The sequence below is a fragment of the Trametes versicolor genome, assembly GCF_000271585.1.
Source record: "Trametes versicolor FP-101664 SS1 unplaced genomic scaffold TRAVEscaffold_2, whole genome shotgun sequence".
NCBI lineage: Eukaryota > Fungi > Basidiomycota > Agaricomycetes > Polyporales > Polyporaceae > Trametes > Trametes versicolor.
This window is the reverse complement of record NW_007360322.1, coordinates 2,889,973-2,908,542: the sequence shown is the minus strand read 5'-3', so window position 1 is coordinate 2,908,542 and position 18,570 is coordinate 2,889,973. Positions and strand designations below refer to the sequence as shown.

The 18,570-nt window shown below is 58.6% G+C and overlaps 6 protein-coding genes and 1 non-coding gene across 7 annotated transcripts; 3 read left to right on the top strand and 4 right to left on the bottom strand.

Moving 5' to 3' along the window:
* Positions 1 to 55: 55 nt before the first annotated feature.
* TRAVEDRAFT_26635 (uncharacterized protein) lies at positions 56 to 2,253 on the bottom strand. Its single transcript, XM_008035387.1, has 2 exons — positions 2,144 to 2,253; positions 56 to 2,004 (listed from the first exon to the last, which is right to left on the bottom strand). Exon 2 carries the CDS (start codon positions 1,946 to 1,948, stop codon positions 404 to 406), a length of 1,545 nt encoding a protein of 514 aa, XP_008033578.1. The 5' UTR covers positions 1,949 to 2,004; positions 2,144 to 2,253; the 3' UTR covers positions 56 to 403.
* On the bottom strand, positions 2,241 to 4,738 carry TRAVEDRAFT_142104 (uncharacterized protein). Its single transcript, XM_008036334.1, has 7 exons — positions 4,417 to 4,738; positions 4,181 to 4,365; positions 3,887 to 4,124; positions 3,630 to 3,836; positions 3,482 to 3,579; positions 3,350 to 3,430; positions 2,241 to 3,299 (listed from the first exon to the last, which is right to left on the bottom strand). Exons 1-7 carry the CDS (start codon positions 4,690 to 4,692, stop codon positions 2,687 to 2,689), a joined length of 1,698 nt encoding a protein of 565 aa, XP_008034525.1. The 5' UTR covers positions 4,693 to 4,738; the 3' UTR covers positions 2,241 to 2,686.
* Positions 4,739 to 5,580: 842 nt separating this feature from the next.
* Positions 5,581 to 5,672, top strand: TRAVEDRAFT_t36. The gene has a single exon. It is a non-coding gene; the product is annotated as a tRNA-Leu (tRNA).
* Positions 5,673 to 5,778: 106 nt separating this feature from the next.
* Positions 5,779 to 7,814, top strand: TRAVEDRAFT_69363 (pre-mRNA-splicing factor SLU7; the record flags this gene model as incomplete). The annotated part of the gene is made up of 6 exons (XM_008036333.1): positions 5,779 to 5,794; positions 5,850 to 5,972; positions 6,034 to 6,740; positions 6,791 to 7,139; positions 7,191 to 7,598; positions 7,655 to 7,814. 6 exons carry the CDS (start codon positions 5,779 to 5,781, stop codon positions 7,720 to 7,722), a joined length of 1,671 nt encoding a protein of 556 aa, XP_008034524.1. The 3' UTR covers positions 7,723 to 7,814.
* Positions 7,815 to 7,999: 185 nt separating this feature from the next.
* TRAVEDRAFT_43619 (uncharacterized protein) lies at positions 8,000 to 9,152 on the top strand (the record flags this gene model as incomplete). Its single annotated transcript, XM_008035694.1, has 2 exons — positions 8,000 to 8,873; positions 8,938 to 9,152. 2 exons carry the CDS (start codon positions 8,000 to 8,002, stop codon positions 9,150 to 9,152), a joined length of 1,089 nt encoding a protein of 362 aa, XP_008033885.1.
* A 773-nt stretch (positions 9,153 to 9,925) lies between these two features.
* Positions 9,926 to 15,326, bottom strand: TRAVEDRAFT_43618 (transcription regulator; the record flags this gene model as incomplete). The annotated part of the gene is made up of 17 exons (XM_008035693.1): positions 9,926 to 10,148; positions 10,202 to 10,417; positions 10,485 to 11,260; positions 11,329 to 11,803; positions 11,886 to 12,012; positions 12,084 to 12,240; positions 12,392 to 12,783; positions 12,840 to 12,900; positions 12,957 to 13,156; positions 13,219 to 13,257; positions 13,311 to 13,419; positions 13,485 to 13,790; positions 13,851 to 14,432; positions 14,484 to 14,779; positions 14,831 to 14,963; positions 15,017 to 15,037; positions 15,102 to 15,326. 17 exons carry the CDS (start codon positions 15,324 to 15,326, stop codon positions 9,926 to 9,928), a joined length of 4,338 nt encoding a protein of 1,445 aa, XP_008033884.1.
* A 1,045-nt stretch (positions 15,327 to 16,371) lies between these two features.
* Positions 16,372 to 18,503, bottom strand: TRAVEDRAFT_56366 (acid protease). The gene is made up of 5 exons (XM_008035813.1): positions 18,171 to 18,503; positions 17,948 to 18,096; positions 17,463 to 17,895; positions 17,130 to 17,404; positions 16,372 to 17,076 (listed from the first exon to the last, which is right to left on the bottom strand). Exons 1-5 carry the CDS (start codon positions 18,437 to 18,439, stop codon positions 16,649 to 16,651), a joined length of 1,554 nt encoding a protein of 517 aa, XP_008034004.1. The 5' UTR covers positions 18,440 to 18,503; the 3' UTR covers positions 16,372 to 16,648.
* Positions 18,504 to 18,570: the final 67 nt, after the last annotated feature.

Here is an 18,570-nt window from a genome sequence, read left to right as displayed (position 1 = left end):
ACGAATTGGTTCATCTGACCGTCGTAGCGATGCGAAGGCTTGGAGGAGTCCGTCGGAGAAACAGTTGATTCGTATAAGTATGGGGAATGCATAGACATATTTTACATACTAGAAGAAAGCGCGGAACGGAGGGCACGAGATGACTACAACATGGGACCGCTGACTGCCCCGTTCAAAGAAACACCTACGGGCCGAAAGATGTTTTGGTGGGAATACTACGTATACACATATCGTACAGATCGTCAGTCAACATACATATTACTACGTATCGTACAATCACACAAGCAAACATATCCAACAACCATGGGAATTCGCAAGCGGTCGGTATCCTAGCAACTCAGTCTACCTCTCCAGGAATGTCAGTACCAGTCATTCTTCGTAAGTCAACTCCTTCACCAATATATCAACCTTCAGGTAGGTCGTCGACGAAGTCAGAGTCCCTAGCCTTTCGCTTTCGCAACATCCGCGCCTTGTTGGGCACGGCAGTCGCGGAATACCCTTTGGCGTCCAGTACCCACGCAGAATGCTCGGATGCTACTTCGTCGGATAGTGGCTCTGCTCTCGGTGGGGAGCGCTCGTCGTTCTCGACCAGCGTAGCGAGCTTGGCCTGCTCAGCGCGGAGGATGTCAAGACAGCATTGTGCCTCCGCAAGCATAGCGCCCGGCTCGAACAGCTCAAGTGCCTCCTGGATGCCCCCCTGGGCGGACTTCCAGTCACGGTGGGCGTCGCTAGAATACTCTCGGACCTTGTCCATGAGGAAATCGAAGTGGCGCAGCGATTCGGCGAGTGTCGCGAGGTATGGCGCGGTGATGCCGTGAGGGTCGCGATCCTGTGAAAACTTCTGGACATCGACAGGTCCAAGCACTCCAGCATGCTTGTCGTAGCCGTGATACGCATCGAAGGAAAACAGGGTCGCGTGAAGCTCTTCCGGGGGGATCTGAGACCGGTGATAGACCGCGGAGAGGACGGAGTACGACATGTCCTTCGTGTGCGTTTCCACACTCGTTTCTTTCTCTCTCATCCAGATCTGTTGGTTCTCGATGATCGAACGTCGCTGGTACGTCTTGTACGTCACCCCGACCTTGTCCTCGTCTTCCGTCTCCCATTGAATTTTGAACTTGGCGAATGTCGCGTCCTTTTGCTCTGCCATCTCTGTAACGGAGTACTGGTGGTCGATGCCCGTGCCCCCCAGAACCCAGCTGCGTGCGAAGGACTGGTGCGAATGGATAGCGATCTCCGGTTTGCCGCGGTACTCGTGCGGTTGCCAGACATGGAGTCGGAAGAGCTCTGAAAGGTCGCCGTGGTGGCTACGGCTGCACAAAGGGGTAGCGAGGAAGCCCTGAGCGGTGCGGTTGGGGCTCATTCCGAGGGTCCCGCTCCTGAGGCCGTAGAAGATGAGTGCCCAGATGAGTTCGACGATGTCGGGCGAGGTCACGGTCGCCCCGGATGCCTCGGGATCGGCTGTGCGATTCTCCTGGCGAATGAGAGCGACGCCGAGCATGATGCTCGCAGCGCTCTTCGACCGCTCGTCCTTCAGCTGGCAAAGATCCTCGCGCCACTGGAGTAGGGAGTGGGTACCGTCGGGGTTGGTCGCGCTCTGGTGGGCCTCTATCCACTGCTTGATAGGCTCCTCCTTCTGCTCCGCCGTCTCCTGGTCTTTCACCTCCTCCTGTGGTGGTGATGGTGGTGGTGTCGGCGGACGAGGCCCATCCCGCGCCAGCCGCCGTTCCTCCCACTGCCGCCGCTGCTCCAGCTCCTTCTCGATCTCCTGCAGCTGCTCCGGCGTAGGGTCAGGCACCTTTCTAGTCACGACCGGTTTCCATTTGGCTGCCACACTGACGCCGTCAAGCGTCTGAAGAAGCTCCTCGGCTGTGAACTGATGTCGACTACCGTCATACTTGGGTCGCGCCGGGTGGGTGTATTGCGTGTGCGGCCAGTGGTCGTTCATCGTGGCGGAAAAAGAGGGAGAGTGCGGATATCCGGCGACAGATGGCGAAGCCGACCCTGTATATATACGGTTTGTCAGAACGTGGCATTCATGTGCCAAATGTACAAAGGGAGCGGTGCACATTCGGAGCTAGTCTATTAGCATTACGGGAGATCACGGAGCCAAGTGGCACAAAAGGCTTTAAACGGCACTCACTATGCATTGACTCGGAATGTAAAGAGCGCCGATTGTTATCAAACCTGTTCCAGGTGTGCGCGCACGTCGCCAGCGGTGCGTTCCAAGCAGGTGTGTGGGTGAGAGTACAGTTGTGATTGCAAGAGAGTGTGCGGTATATACGACGGGAGGCCACAGCGCGAGCGAGCGATCGATGCGGCAGGTAGTAGGTATGGAAGGGTCGCAGCAACTGCGGCACTAGCAGCTGCAACGGCCAAATAAAGCAGGCGCAGCGGCATCGCGCGCATGCGACAACAGAATACGCCCAGAGCGCGGGCAATAAGATAGACAAAAGGAAGGAGAACGGTCCTATAGAGTACACGCTACACACTGTGCGGAAGGAACCTGGCGAAGCGATCCGAACCCCGAGGCGATGACGATGAGAATGATGAGCATGAGGAAGGTGGTGGCGATGATGAGTACGACTACTACGGCTACGAATGCGAAAAGAGCGGTGCGGCTGTGCGGGGTGTGCGATAAGATGTCCGTGCGCAAGCAACCTGTTGTGGCCTACGGCCACCGAGACTATGTGAGCAGCATGAGCTGGGCGCCGCTGAGGGAGGATACGACGTCGATGTGGCCCATCGCCCGGAATGCGTTGCCAGGGGAGGAAGGGGTCGGTGGTGGTGCTCGTGGTGGTATGCCAACCCATCCGCGGATCTCCGAGCTCGATATGAGGTCGTACTCGAGACAACGACTTTGGTTGGCAGCGGCGGAGGTGGAGGAAGATGATGATGAAGAGGTGGTCGTTGGGGACGCGAGGTACATGACGGGCTTCTTCATCGACGACGAAGAGTCGTCGCTATCTGCTCCCTGGTAGTTGGTAAGGCGCATCATGTTTTTCCCGCTGTTGACGCTGCGATAGTTTTGGGACGAGTCGTGCTTCGTGAGCACGTCCGCTTGCGCGAACATTGTGCTGACGTCAAACGTGCCCTCATACCGCGAGTCGACGCTTACACGAGAGTTGCCTAGGTTGTTTAGCGCTCGCATTTGCACCACGGCGGGTGCGGAGGCTGGGTCGTGCATCAGCGCGATGGTGAGCGGCGCGTTGAACGTCTCCGCGTGCGTCAGGAAGTGGGGGCCCGTCATGTTCGCCATCTCCGGGGGCACGAACATCGTGACCGTAGCATTCAACAGACTGGAAACCGTCAATATGATCCAACATACGTTACGTGTAAATGAACTCACTTATTGCCCGTCGTGAGATGCATATAGGTAGGCTTCCCCGACGTACCGTTATTAAAGAGTCGGATGTCTGCGTTGATTGGTCTGCCGAAAGATCAGTATGTCGATCACCCAAGAAGGCAGTTGGTAACATACGCAGATACCGTCTCCAATGATAACGACGAGCCCACGGTGAACTGGCCCCGGATTTCTGCTGACGATGCCTTCACGACGGCGTCTGATGCTTGTATTGACTGTACGGTCATGAGAAAAGAGCGAGTGTCGGATCACGGGTTCCACGCACCTCGATTTCCACCCCTGCCATGGCACCGCCCAGCACCACACTCCCAAAGGTCACATACGGGTCCATAGATTGATATATATGCTGGAAATGGGGGAGATGACAGAGGAGTTGGGGGATGTTGCGTGTACTTTGATCACCGTTATTACGAGGGAGGAGGAGAGTGATGTTGAAGTGAAGTGAGTCGGTTTCGGTCATGTTCTTGGGGGTCTGTACGATCCGGTTAAGGGAGGTGCGCTTGTCAGGACTGTGATGCTTACGAAGAGATATAGGCCGCCGCCAGAACCCGTTTGCATCATACACACGTTCGTAGCATTTCGAAGTTGTGGTGTTGTGTAGTGCATCGACACGCGGACCGTCGCATCCGTCGCAGACAAGTCGTCGTCCAGACCAACGATCAGCTGGCCAGAGAAGTGGTCAAGGTAGGTGCCGTTGCCAGAGTAGGTGATATTGGTGTTAAGGAAGAGGGAGCCGTTCACGGGCACGTGGTACTCGAGTCTTCATCGGGACGTCGTCAGGTTTGTACACACTATAAACGAGGGAGCAGTACTCACTCAGCCTGTAGCAATGAGGAGCCATCTTGAACATCTTGCGAGCTCCATGCGTTACATGACCTGGCAGATGATAGGCGCAAGGGTGCATCGCCTAATGTTATTGCTTGAGGCGGCAGGTTGTCACTTGCTGACCATGGTTGAGGATATGATGCATTCGCTTTCGTATACGCCCTCTTCTTGAGTTTCTTGGGGGAGATGAGGCTCCGTCACCGATCGAGAAAGGGGACGATACTCACAATGACAAGGAAAGGGACGCCAATGGCGACAGAAATCACAAAATACACCACGAGTGCGTACAGTGCATATCTCCTGTAATTCCGCCTGCGGGTCCGCTTCTCCTGAATTTCGGGATAGGAAAGGACGGTTGGTTTGAGCTGGGCTTGGGAGGCTTCGTAGTCGGGAAGAGAAGGGGTTGGGGTGTGCGCCCGTGCTACGGGTGGCAAAGACGGTCCAGCCTGGTTCTTATCGGCCAGCGGGGCCTCATGCTTGTCAAGTCCATCTAGCAGGATCATGGCAGAGACGACTATGAGCGGAGTGGCATGGGGACTGCAGAGGGCGATGAGGGAGAAGGAGAAGGAGAGCAGTGAGAGCGAGCCGTTGGCGTGGGACCAGTGTCCTCCCTTGGCCGCTTTCGGCGCTCCCCGAGCCGTCGGCGCAATTCTCCCTCTCGATCGGGCCGCGCCCCTCCCGTCCTCCGTCGACCCGTCCTCCCACTCCTCTTCCGCCTCCTCGCTCTCCTCGCTCATCCGGTGCGATCCAGGACGTTCATATCCGTGTGCTCATGCTCAGCACGTTTCCTGCTATGCACCCCTGCTCTCTATCGCTTTTTCGGCAAAACCTTCTCTCGTGGAGCAGCGATGTGACCTCAGCCAGGGCCTCTCTGTTTCCTTGCCGTACACGGCTCTCGCGGCAAGACCATCGCCGACTCTGATTGAGCATCAAGGCATCTCGAGCTCACTGGGTATCAATCGCTGACGTAGGGGACACTGTCTGGACCTGGGGGTGCATTGGTGTTTCTTTGCTGTGAGCATGCGTTCCCGAACATGTCCATGTGCACATTGTCGGGACGTTCTAGCACCGCGAAGGAGAGACGATCGCACACCTCTGTTTGTAAATCAACATCGCTCGAGAGACAAGCATAATTCAACCTGTGAGCTGAGACGTATGACCGAGTTTTTCCACCACCTTGTATTGCGGATGCTTCTATAAATTTCCTGTTTTATAATGACGACATCCCTTTCCCGTCTATACTTGGCCTCGGCAGCGTGCACTACAACGTGGAGTACTGTATGAAAACAGGAGAAGGGGATGGTCGAGAGATTTAGTGGAACAGTTGGTTCCTGCGTTAGACACTGCACGTATATACACGGCCATGATTGCTGGCAAGCTCTCTCGATCAAGGCAGTGTAGCCAAGTGGTTACGGCGTCACGTTTAGGTCTCGTCCAAAACCGTGATGGGTTTCCCGCGCGAGTTCGAATCTCGTCACTGTCAATTGTGGTTTTTTCTTTTGCCGGTGCTTACTTTGGGCGTTTATTTGTTGGCACTCACCTCGGGCGGCATCCACTAGGTTCCTTGACCTCCACCACCATTCCTCATCATGGCCTCCGCTTCAGGTGCCGTCTTTGCTATGCTGGATTACCACGCAGACGATACTGACTACTTGTGCAGCTACTGGCAAGCTTTCTAGAGAGGAGTTCAGGCGGCAGAAAGATCTCGACGCAGCACGGAAAGCTGGTACTGCTCCGGCAGCTCTTGATGAAGAGGGAAAGCCCATCAACCCCCATATTCCCCGTCAGTACACTTATACATGCTCTCTATGGCGCTGAAGACATCTAATATCCGTACTTCGCAGAATACATCGCCCAAGCACCGTGGTATCTCGACACTGGCGCACCCTCACTCAGCCACCAACGTATCCCTGAATACGACCGCTCCGCGGACAAGCTCGACAACTGGTACGACCGCGGTGCGAAGGCGGGGCCTGCTGCGAAGAAGTACCGTAAAGGCGCGTGCGAGAACTGTGGGGCGGTGACACACAAGAAAGCGGACTGCCTCGAGCGGCCACGCAAGAAGGGCGCGAAATTCACGAACCGCGACATCGCGCCGGACGAGGTGATCCAGGACGTCGCGAGCGGGTACGACGCGAAACGCGACCGCTGGAACGGGTACGACCCGGGCCAGCACCGGCATGTGTACGACGAGTACGAGGCAGTTGAGGCGGAGCGGCAGCGACTGCGCGAGGAGGAGATCGACAAGCGCACGACGACGGACCTCGCGGCCGTGCGGGCGATCGCGAAGGCAGGAAAGGAGAAGAGCGAGGGGCGGGACGACGACTTTGGGAGCAGTGAGGACGAGGATGAGGACACGGACAAGTATGCGGATGCGGCGGACGCGGTGGGCCAGAAGCTGGACACGAAGACGCGCATTACAGTGCGGAACCTGCGTATCCGTGAGGACACGGCGAAGTACCTCATCAACTTGGACCCGTCGAGTGCATACTACGATCCAAAGACTCGCTCTATGCGTGATAACCCGCTCAAGAACGTCCCAGTGGAGGAGGTACGTATCCTGTCTACTGTGGCTGAGAGATGTGCTTACGCAAGGCTCAGGCGAGATTCACGGGCGACAACTTCCTGCGCTACTCTGGAGAGGCCCCGGAAGTGCAGAAACTACAGCTCTTCGCGTGGAACGCCGCACAACGAGGAAATGACGTCCATATCAATGCTCTCCCCACACAAGGGCAGCTCCTGCACAAAGAGTATAACAAAAAGAAGGACGAGCTCAAGGACACGACGAAAGTCAGCATCCTCGCCAAGTACGGTGGTGAGGAGTACCTGGAGAAGGCGCCGAAGGAGCTGCTCCATGGACAAACCGAGGAGTACGTTGAGTACTCGAGGACGGGTCAGGTCATCAAGGGCAAGGAGCGGGCCAAGGTTAAGTCCAAGTACGCCGAAGATGGTATGCCTTCTATATTTTGTTGCATCCTGGACCCTACTCACCATTTACTAGTCTACGTAAACAACCACACCGAGGTCTGGGGCTCGTGGTACGACATGGTGACAGGCTCATGGGGCTACGCATGCTGCCGCTCGTCCATTCACATGTCCTACTGTACCGGCGAAGCCGGTATCAAGGCCTCGGAGGAGTCCAGCGCGAAGCACCTTCTGCAGGCGGCCGCTACTTCGTCTATGCCGCCACCTCCTCCACCACCCGTCGCGGATAGCGTAGACGACCGCAAGAAGAAGGCGGAGGAGCTCTTCTCGAAGAAACGTCTCGGCGAGGGCGACCTCGCTCTCGACAAGAGCAAGCTTGCCCAGGCGATTACCGACGAGCGGAAACGGAAAGCGAAGGGTGGGGAGGACGACGATCGATTCGGGAAGAAGCAGAAGAGCTATGAGGTCTCGGAGGAAGAGCTCGGTAAGTTCCTGTTCATCTACCCATGCTATGTGAACGCTTTGCTTATTCAGATGCAGAGGCTTACCGAATGAACCGCCGAATGACGGAGGACCCGATGGCGAATTATGTGGACACGGAGCTTTGAGATGGACATTTGTACTACTACGCATGCTGCTGTACCCTACCCCACTTGTTTTTCTGTTATTCCGACGCTTGTCGTCGCTGTGCCTGTGGTCCTAGATGCGATAGCGCGCGCCGAGCCCCACGTGTTGGCCGTGTGTTGGATTTCACAGGGCGGACAGACGCCGCCCTGCGGCCCTCCTCATCTCTCTACTGTGCTCGTCGCTGTGCTTGTGGTCGCGCTCGCTCTTGCTCCCGTGGATACCCCCCTCTCATGCCTATATGACCACACCCGACATTTCATGCAACTCACGATTGGTCTCCCGCTCCTTTTCGCCCTCGGCGCGCGCGTCTTCGTAAATACCCTCATCCCCGATCCCACACACACACCCTCCACCCCCGACTTCCTCCTCAATGGGCTCTTCCAGGGTGTCCTGGTGCAGAACACCCTTACCCAGCTGCCGCAAGTGGTTGTCGCCGTTGTCGTTGGTGTCGTAGCCAAGCTCGTCATCGACTTCTTGCGACTCTCGGATGTTATGCAAACGGCATGCACGGTCATCGGTGTCGCCCTCGGAGTGCTCGTGACCGACCTTCTTGCCCAATACGTGGACCCTGCGATTGCTGCGCAGGTAGACACCGAACGCCCTCCTATCCCAGTGACCGTTGGACACACGCGAGCACCGGAACCCTCCAAACGCATCCGCCTCGTCTCCTTTGGTCGCGACCGCACGCGATCCCATCGACATAACCAACCCTCCCACCGTGAACGCGAGGAGCACGACCGCCACCGTGAGCGGGAACGCGCCGACCGCGAGCGGGAACGTGCCGACCTCCAGCGCGAGCGCGATCGCGTCGAGCGCCACGGCCGCCCTACGGACATCCGACCCATTACCCCAACCCTCACGTACTGCAGTACCGCGCCGTCGATCTCCCTTGACTCTGTACCATCCTCGCTCGATCCAGAGGGGAAGCTCACGCCCCAGGAGCGCGACGTTGCAGTGCTCCGCGCGCGCGCGAGCCTCGCGGACTCGGAGCGGCGACGCTTTAAAGAGGAACGCAAGTGGGCATTGAGCCAGGGAAACACCGCGCGCGCGAGCCAGCTTGCGTGGCAAGTCAAGCGCTACACTGCGCTCATGGAGAGTTTCCATCGCGAGGCGGACGCGAAGGTCGTCGAAGGTGCGTCCCCTTCGCCCTCACTTTCTGTTACAGGACGAGGCGTGGCTGACAGCGGTATGTATAGCGGCACGCGCGGCGGTCGCGCCCATTGCACAGGCTGCTGGGGCGAACGGGACTTCGTCGAGGCGTCGATCGCAATCTCGACAGCGCAAGTCCAGCTTGACCACTGTTGACGGAGGCCCCCCGCTGGTTAGCGTGACCGTCGGCCCTCGCACGCGCAAGCGCAGCGGCGGCACTTCGACGCTCAAGCCGGCCATCTTCGTCCAGGGCCGAGAGTGAGTGTCGCTCGTGCTCGGTCCGGGTCCTGACGGGGCGGGCGAGTGCTGAACTCCACAGTGTGCACGTAGGTGTAAAATAGGACGGCGGCCGCAAGCGGTCCAATCCTCTCTCGGTCAGCGTTGCGATTGCGGGTCGGGATATATAGAACGGAGTAGTCCGCAGGGTAGCTTGTGTGCGTCGGTTTCACTGTGTATACTTCTCTGATCACAGCGCGTCCCGTAAATGTGGCACGACACTCTCCCCGCTCCCAGACTACACCCAAACTCCAGTTATCGTGACTCGCCTCATCTCTAGCTAGGCCCGCCCGTACAGGACTCGTTCTAGCTGCTTGAGCGCGGACGGTGTATATAGTTGCACGGATATATTGTTGTATTATTAAGACACAATGATACACAGGGTAATTCAGATGATTGCGCTCTGTAGGTACTACGAAAACAGCGGGATCGCGGAGAGGAACAGCGTGCAGAGCGCAGGGCGAAGACGTCAGGTGCTGAGGTGGTGGGGGCCGGCGGCGGCGAAAAAGTGAAGCACGTAGTGTAACGTATGAGCGGGCACTGACGTATAAACAAGACAGTAGCGGAGCAGAGTGCGCGATGAGGTGTGTCCGGGAGCATCAGGGTCATGTCGAGGTAGAGTACAGAGGGAGAGGTGGGATAGTCAACGATACAGAGGGGCAGGGCATTACATACGCAGGTATAGCAGTCACTGATATTCAACGGCAGCAGAGCAGGCGGAGCAAAGGAACGAAACGGGTGGAGGGCGATGGGAGGGTGTCACCGGTACTTCCCATTTGTGTGCGACGAGGTTGTCGATGCTGATGGTAGAGAGGGGGCCCCGCTTCGACTAGCTGCACCTGTGCTGAGTCGGGGCTTCTTCGCAGCGGATGTAGCGTCGCTCGACGACGCCCGCGGCGCGCTCTCCTTCATGACCATCTTCGCATGGATCTCTTCAAGTTTCCCTGCCTTGACCTTCTTTGGCCAAAACAGAGTAACGAACCTGGAACGTCTTCGTTAGCAACATGTCAATAGTTAAGGTGTCACGACACTCACGTCCACAAGTGTCGTCGCCACTTGGTTCGATCCTCGCCTGCCGCCTCTTTCTGTTGCAGAACCACCTCTATACGCTTGCCGATGGCAGCGAGGGACTCCTTGAGGATGGCCACCTTGTCTTCCCTCGGCATGTCACCGCCGGAAAGCTTGAGGTTTTTCAGCTGCTTCTTCACCGGCCGGAGCTCCTCCTTCGTCGCTGCTTCGTCCATAGATGGGCTAAGGCAGAAGACACAATGGTAAGTAAGTTGGAGTGAATGATGAAAAACAAAAGAATAAGACATACCACTCATCCGACGAAGACGAGTCCGTGAAGGTCGGCGTTGGCCTCCGTTTCCGCTTCCTACTGCTCCCCTCATCCACCGATGCGACTGCCTCGCTCTCCGCCCGCTTTCGAACCGCGCTCGTGTACGACGTCGACGCGACCGGCGGTGGTGGCGACAACGATGTCTTGGACGAGTGCCTGTTATGCCGCGTAGAGAGCGTCGATTCGATAGCACGAATCTTCTCGTCGTGTTCCCGCAAGATCCCAAGCAGGTAGTCGCCCCGCCGCACGAGATGAATGGCGTTTGGTATTGGCTTGCTCGCCGCGTCCTCGCCCTTCTTGCCCTCCTCCAGGAAGAACTTGCCCTCGAGCCCTAGCCGCGGGTCCTTCGCCATCGCCTCCCAGTTGCCGAACCCGTACTTGTATGCGCCGACGAGCAGCATCGAGTCTTCCTGGGGACCCCACCGCCCCGACCAATTAAGCGTCGGGCGAATGTTGTCGATCGGTATTGTCCAGGTGTACATGTCGTCCTGAGAGATGGGGTCGAGGTACTTGAAGAGGATCTGCAAGTCGCGGTGTCGAGAGAGGACCGTCTCCGCGTTGATGTTGTTCACGCCACGGTAGGTGACGAGCACGGCTTTGCTCTTCTGCGCGTTCGTGAGGGTCTCGCCCGCCTCGATGCGCGCACGCTTCTCCGCGTTGTTCTCCTCGACCGCCTTTACGCAGAGGTCGATAATGTCGTCCGACGTGTCCTGGATCATGCCGCGGTTCTTGTCCTGCAGCTTCGCCTCGTTGACCTGCGCCCAATCTCGTATGAACAACCGCCCGCTCCGTAGTATTGCTGGGGACAGGAGAGGGTACTCACGATGATGTCGTATCGCTGCCGGATATCGCCCCACTTCTGCAAACTCCGGACGAGCACACGGACGTCCCGCTCCTTGAGCTCCATCGCCTTCTGGCTTGGCGTCTTCCGCTGCGGTGGGGGATGGCGCGCCTTCTTCGCAGGGGGTGCCGATGATGAGTGCTCGACGTCCATACCTTCATATGACACGGGTGCATGTGTCCGCTTGCGGTCCTTGGTCTCCACTGCGGCGAGCTCCTCCGCCTTGCGCTCGTCCTCCTCGAAGCGGTGGCGCTCCTCGGCCGGGATGATGTCCTCCCAGTTCATGTCGTTCTTAACGTCGCTGATGTTCGCGAATTGCTCGAGGAAGCCCTCTCCACCAAGGGACGCGCCCTCGTTCTGTGCAGCGACGGTCTCGTGGTGCTCTGCGCGGTTGAGGATGTCGTCGAGGTCCATTTCATCGAGCTTCTTGCTCTGCTGGGTGTCATCCTTGTCGAAGCTGCCACGCACGGCGCATTAGTAAAGCTGCGGTACAGGGCACGGCAGCGCATAGCTGATCAGGCAACGGACAAGCCACGCACATTTTCTGCGCCCCGTACTTGAGCACCGCGTGGAGCTCGTCCTTGCTCAGCGCATCCGCCTTCGCAGGGTCCTTTGCCCCGCCTTTGGAGCTGAGGTGCGCCTGGGACGTGTCCATCTGGTTGATGACTGCGAGCAGACACCCGGCGGCATCGTGGTCAGGGGTCACAGCCCGCGCACAGCGCCAAACGGCCACTCACTCGCATACTCGAGCACCATCTTCTTCTTCGCCCGCTCTAGAACGTCCTCCTCCATGGTGTCCTTGCTCACGAAACGGTAGACGCTGACATGCGATTTCTGGCCGATACGGTGCGCACGTGCCATCGCCTGCAGGTCGTTTTGCGGGTTCCAGTCGCTCTGTGGGGGGACGACAAGGGCGAGGGGCGTCAGCAACGTGTTTTCGATGCGGCGCGCACAGCCCTCGGTGGTGCCAACTCCGAGGCGCACGCATCGGGCAGCAGTGACAGCACAGGTAACGGGGCAGCACCGGACGGGGCAGCTTACTCACGTCGAAGATGATGACCGTATCGGCGGTCTCCAGGTTGATCCCAAGCCCTCCGGCCCGCGTGGAGAGAAGGAACGCGAAGTCGGGGGAGCCGGGGGAGTTGAAGTGTGCAATGGACTTCTTGCGGGCGTCCGACGATACCATGCCGTCGAGGCGCTGATGTTGATACCCGCGCATCTGCATGTAGTCGCTGAGGATGTCGAGCATCCGGACCATCTGGCTGAAGATGAGGACACGGTGGCCGTCTTGACGCAGCCGAGCAAGTAGCTTGTCGAGCAGGACCAGCTTCCCGCTACTCATCACGAGACCCTTCAGGATCTCGTCAGAGTTGTCAGTGCGAACCTCGGCGCCGTCGAAGAGGTAAGGATGGTTCGCGGCCTTCTTCAGCTCCATTGCTGCGGGACTGCGTTAAGACATCTGCACCCCCGCTCGTCGGAGGAAGGTTACTTACCGATGTTGAGCAGGCTGATGTTGTTGTTCCCGTTGGCGCTCTTCACCAGAGCTTGGAAGTTCTAATGCCGAGATAAGTCGCTGCTTCTCGTAACGCGTCACGCCAGATGGGACCCACCTTCGTGAGAATGTTCTTGTAGAAGTGCGTCTGCAGAGCCGACATCTCAACGCGGAGGATGCGCTCGCTCTTCGTGGGCAGCGAGGTCAACACGTCGCGCTTGAGGCGGCGCAACATGAGGGACTCGAGCTGCTTGTGCAGCTCCTTGATCTTCACTTCATGATCAGCGTCGGCGAGGTCGAACTCGTTCGTGAGCTGGACTGGATAGCACAGATGCGTTAGATGCCGATCTCGTAAATGCCGTTGACATGGCAGTACTCACACTTCTCGGGCATGAGGAAGTGCATCAACGAGAGAAGTTCTGTCGAACTCAATGAACAAGTGTACGTTAACCTAGACAAGCAAACCACGTACCCTTCACGTTATTCTGCAGGGGAGTTCCCGTGATAAGAACCTTGGACGCAGCCGAGAAGCCGCTGAGTGCCTCATATAGCTGGCTCTCCGAGTTCTTGAGCCTGTGCGCCTAACGGAGATGAACCTGCTCAGTGCCCATTCCCGCAAAGCTGTGCCGCAAAACGCCGCACGTACCTCGTCCACCATGAGCACCTGCCACTTGATCTCGCCGAGTTCCTTCACGTCCCGGAGGGTGATCTCGTAGGTCGTGAGCAGGACGTTCATCTTGAGCTTCTTCGCCGATGGCCCGAACTCGTACTGGCGGGCGGTAGATCGTGCGGCGGCACCACCGATATACGCGACCACGTGCATGTCGGGTGCCCACGTCGCGAACTGCGACTGCCAAGCGGTGATTGTGGATAGGGGCACGATGACAAGGAAAGGGCCATATTGCCGTCGCTCGTGGAACAGATACGACAGGAATGAAACTGACTGCACAGTCTGTGGGCACGCGTTAGCTCGCCGAAACTAAGTACCCTCCATAGGAATAGCTCTACTCACCTTGCCGAGACCCATCTCATCTGCAAGGATACCGTTCTCTCCCTTGCTCCAGAGATACGCCAGCCAGTTTAGGCCCGTAAGCTGGAAATCCTTGAGCTCGCCGCCAGTGTCAACTATATACGGGGGATCCTCCTTGATCTTCTCGAAGTCAGGACGCCCATATCGCGGATATACCGCACTCTTGAAGGGGAACTTCGCCTCCGCCTCGCGTTTGCGGAACGCGTCGATTTGCTCCTTCGCAATAGGTCGGATCTCGTCCTGTAGCTCCCATGTGCAGTGCTCGTAGTTGAGCCCGTTCCACTTGCAGAAGTACTCGACGACCGCCTGCTCGTTGTCGCGCTGGGCAATCACGCGCTCTACCGTCTTGTGCATCTCGAGTTCCTCCTTGTCGCGTTCGCGCCGCAGGAGTATGGTCTCTAGGTCTTCCCTAGAGAGTCTCGGGTTCTTCAGACGCTCCTGGTCTATCTTGTACGCCTTGATGTAGTTGTCGACGCGTTTGAGGCCCTTGAAGCGCTTCAAGAACTCGTAGACCTCATCCGTATTGTGTAGATGGGAAAAGTTCTTCCATTTGATGTGGAAACGCTGTATTGGCAGTGTAAGGGGAGGAATAGCGAGATGTATGCGGCTACGTACGATATTGCTGTACCAATCGTCCTCCGCATCCTCTTCGTGTCCCTCGTCTCTACAGTGGCTGAGCACATTCTCGATCTCATCCTCCTCCTTGACCGGAACAGTGGCTTCAGCCAACGCGAGCGCGTCTGCATCGTCGTCCTCGAAATCCTGTGCGTCGTCGACGTAGTTTGGGATTTTGACGCCTCTGCTCGACACGCGTATCTCGTCGTTCGCCGATCGCGTTTTCTTCTTCTTCTTCGAGCGCGCGCCGTAGTCAGAATCCGAATCCGAGTCGGGTATTGAGGGTCGAGGGGCGACTTTGCGGGGATGAGGGTATATGCGCGAAATGGCGAGGTATAACTACACACCTTTCGGTTTCGACGGCGCCTTCTTCTTCTTGGGTGCTTTCTTCTTGGGCGCACCATACTCCTCATCCGCGTACGACGCGTCCTCCTCCTCATCGTCATTTGGTTCTTCTGCTTCTGCTTCATCTTCGTAGCCCTGCGGTAGCGAGGCGTAAGCGACGCATATGGAGACATAAGAAGCGCGCGTACTGAATCCTCCTCATCTTTCACCTGCCATGCCGCCTACCTCATTAACGCGCCGAACTTCGCCACAACAGACAAGAGGAACACGTACGACTCGCTTATTGTGGTAGGAGGAGGAGGGGCCGCTAGCCTCGTGCACGCTCTGTGCATCGTCGTCGTCATACTCGCCGTCGGCGTCGGCATCCACATTGCGGCCAACGTCTACATCGGAGTCGACCTGCATCGTATTGTCTGAATCGTCGCTGTTGCTGAGCGGCGCGACGGGGGAGAGTGCGCCGGAGGCCATCGGGTCGTCGTCGTCGTGGCCGTTGAGCATGCGGTGGCGGGGTGGGCGGGCGGAGTAGTCGGTGAGCGCACTGCTTGCCGGACGGCGGGCGGGGGGGCAGAGGGGAGGGGGATGATGGACGCGGGGAGGAAGGTGTGGTGGAGGGGGCTGGGGGCGTTGAGAAGGGGAAGGACGAGCGCCAGAGCCGACAGCCCAGCTCGGACTCGGTTCGCACGCGTGCGCCGGGCCACACAGCGCGGCCTGCTCGTCACCACCGCCAACTCCGACCTCGAGCCCTCCTCACCATCTTATCGCCGGCCATCCTCCGTCGCCCTCGAACACACTCCCCTCGCCGCGACGCACTCCCCCCGCTGCACGCTCTGCTCGCTGCTCGCTGCGTATTGGCCCCTGCGAGTCGTGCTCGGCGACGCCCGCCGGGCGGCAGTGGCGGCGCACGCTCTCCGATCAGCATCAGCCAGCCAGGGCTCCCTTCTGTCCAGCGTGGGAGCCCATCATCCAATCCAACCACGGCGCTGCCTCTCCCTTCGCCGACGACGCGGCCGGCAACGTGCGCCGCCCCGGCTCAGCGTTCTCCACGTCCACCGCGCCTCTTCCGCCGACCTGCCACACGGGCGTCTCGCCCATCACTCAGCGAGTCACACCTTCCTTGCCTCCTCTGCGGCGCGCGCACCGCTGAGCACACTGTCACGCTCGTCCTCCGGCGCGCAGCGGTCGCCGCCTGCGGTGCATTCCACCACGCGGACCAAGGCGGCGACCGCACACGCGGCGCCCGCGGCATTCCTTCCACCAGGCTTCGATGAACCTTGTTGCACCGCGACCCCCGGGCCTCGGCCGCCTTGTCCCCTCATCACGCCACGCCCCGCGCTCGCCCCCACCCGCAACGCCGGGCTTGCCCTCGAACAATCGCCTGGCGGTGTCGGGCCCCCATCGATTGTTCTTCGGTAGCTGGCCCGCCCGAAGCCGCGGTGCTTCCGCCCATTGTCTGCCGTTTCTGGTGAGTCCGCTCAGTTTTCCGCCACGATCGCCGGTCTTGTCGAAGTGGGCGCAAGAGGGGGTCCCTAGGCACACAAGGGCAGCAGCGTCAAGGTCAGTGGTTCCATTGTCCAACATTGTGAGTATGTAGCGTGTGCACAGTATGTGCGTGGGATAAGTTATGCGAGTGTAGTTGATATGTAAATGCAGCAATTCAAAGGGGAGGGTAGACTACACGACCTCGGATATAATACCAATGTCTGTCCGTGCATGAAGCAATGAGCGCGAGAGCAAGCCCGAGATATTCCCAACCAAAACCTAGATGTGCGAGGATCTCAAAGCCACAGCAATGACAGACACGAGATGAAGCAGCGAGGCACTTAGTACCGGCGCGAGGGCTGGTACTGTTGGAACGGCGGCGGCCCTTGACCAGGGAGACCCGCCGGCGCAGGGTCGTGCAGCGGACGGTACCTCTTCTTGGATCCACCAAAGCACGCGTACAGCACGAGCCCGAGCAGAATGAGCCCGCCCGCGACACTGCCCGCAATGATGTATGGCAGGTACTTCTTGATGTTGTCGCCCGAGTCGGTGGTGGTGCTGTCATCGTCGTCGTCGCTCGTATCCGTGAGCGCCGGGCGCAGCTTTAGGTCCGCGGAGCGATCGATGCCGCCCATGCGCACTTGCACAAAGTCGCGGTGCGCCTCGGCGGGGTCCGTGAGCGGGAGCAGCTGGATGTACGGGTCGCCGACCTTGGACGCCGCCCCGTCGACGTAGTCACCGAAGTTGATAAGCATGTAGGCGTTCCGCACTGTGCACAGCGGTCAACTCAGGTCACACGCGGGGTCCGGTGAAACCACGTACAGAACGACATGCCGAGGATGATGTCGAAGCCCTGGTCGCTCAGCGAGATCGGCTGGAACGCGCCGACACAGGTCGGGTCGCCGTTCGCGTCCGCGGGACCGCGGAATGCGCTCGTCACCGTGTCGAGTGGGTGAACGGGGTAAGAGACGTTCGAGAAGAGGTACGTGACGTTCAGCTCTGTCGAGCAGGGCAGCGTCCACATTTGCCCCGGCGCATTCGACACAGTCGTGAACTTAGCGCCCGGTACGCGAGAGTAGATCGCATCCGCGATACGCCTACATGTGCAATGGTATAAGCAAGAACGGACGATCCACAGCACTGCGAAACACGCACTTTGAGACCTGCGGGAACGTGAATCCAGAGTCGAACAGCGCGTTCAGTCTGTTGCCGTTCGCCTTCTTCGGCGTGACGATATGCTGCCCATCGGGCCCGATGATCCCGTTCTCGTCCAGGAACGCCGTCCAGCGTTGCCCACTGCGCGCAGAGACCTCAGTGACGGGCAGGCGTGGCTGGCTAGTGATGTTTTCGAACGGCGATACAACCTCGCCCACAGTGATGTCCCCGACGAACGTGTCCGTAGGGTCATCCGCGCGCCCCAAGAGGATGGTAAGGAAGTTCGGCGTGGTCAGGTTCTGGCGAAAGATGCGGTCTAGTACCGGGTCGCCGGTGTTTTTGCCAACTTGCGCGAGGACCTCCGACCCACTGCTTGGCCCAAGCCCCAGGATGCCATCGCCCTCTGAGTGAGAGGAGTCGACAGGCTGTTGGACTACGGTAGGAACTCAGTGACAGTGCGGGAGCTATTGGGTACTGGCACTCACTGAAAGCTTGGTTCTGCACCGTGAAGCCCTCAAAGTTCAGCGTAGCAGTTTTGACTGGACCTTTGGTATCCCCCAACGCGTATGTGACCCCAGCAGTCTTGCCAGTGTCCGCGGCATTCGGCACATCGCCAGTGACCGTCAGGTCGGAACTGAATTACGGCGCGCACTGACGTCAGTACCGCGAGGCGCGACAAGAAAAGCTGGGTGGCGCGCGCGCACGTACCTCCCGGTGTCGATGAGGACGTTGAACTGCTTCCCATTGAGCGTGATGTTCGTCTTGTACATAGTGTTACCACTGTTCGTGATATCCGGGGTACCTTCGATGCTGGCCCTCGCCCCAAGGCGATTGAAGCGTCGCACATCGCCCCCATCCGAGCTGCTGAAGCCGGCTATGCGTCCATGGATAGGAAAGCGGACGGCTTGTGTTCGGGGGAGCTCATCGAGGAGTAATGACAGGTAGAAGACAAGACTAGTGGATAGCCGGAACTTCATGAGCGCAAGCACGGAGCAGACCGACCAGCCAGGAAGGGGAAGGAGAAGAGAAAGCTGGCAGAGAGACGGTGGAAGTGGAAAGGGATGCTTACCCGACGTAGGGCTGGATATGTATGGGTTCTGGGCCGGCG

What these genes read in the sequence shown, in the direction of transcription:
- TRAVEDRAFT_56366 (XM_008035813.1), bottom strand. Translation starts at nt 18,439, where the DNA reads ATGAAGTTCCGGCTATCCACTAGTCTTGTCTTCTACCTGTCATTACTC. An exon ending in GGTGCAGAACCAAGCTTTCA is followed by an intron (nt 17,896 to 17,947) that starts GTGAGTGCCAGT and finishes TTCCTACCGTAG; the next exon opens with TCCAACAGCCTGTCGACTCC. An exon ending in ACGTTCCCGCAGGTCTCAAA is followed by an intron (nt 17,405 to 17,462) that starts GTGCGTGTTTCG and finishes TTGCACATGTAG; the next exon opens with GCGTATCGCGGATGCGATCT.
- TRAVEDRAFT_142104 (XM_008036334.1), bottom strand. Translation starts at nt 4,692, where the DNA reads ATGATCCTGCTAGATGGACTTGACAAGCATGAGGCCCCGCTGGCCGAT. An exon ending in TCCTCATTGCTACAGGCTGA is followed by an intron (nt 4,125 to 4,180) that starts GTGAGTACTGCT and finishes GTCCCGATGAAG; the next exon opens with ACTCGAGTACCACGTGCCCG. An exon ending in TCATTGGAGACGGTATCTGC is followed by an intron (nt 3,431 to 3,481) that starts GTATGTTACCAA and finishes ATCTTTCGGCAG; the next exon opens with ACCAATCAACGCAGACATCC.
- TRAVEDRAFT_26635 (XM_008035387.1), bottom strand. Translation starts at nt 1,948, where the DNA reads ATGAACGACCACTGGCCGCACACGCAATACACCCACCCGGCGCGACCC.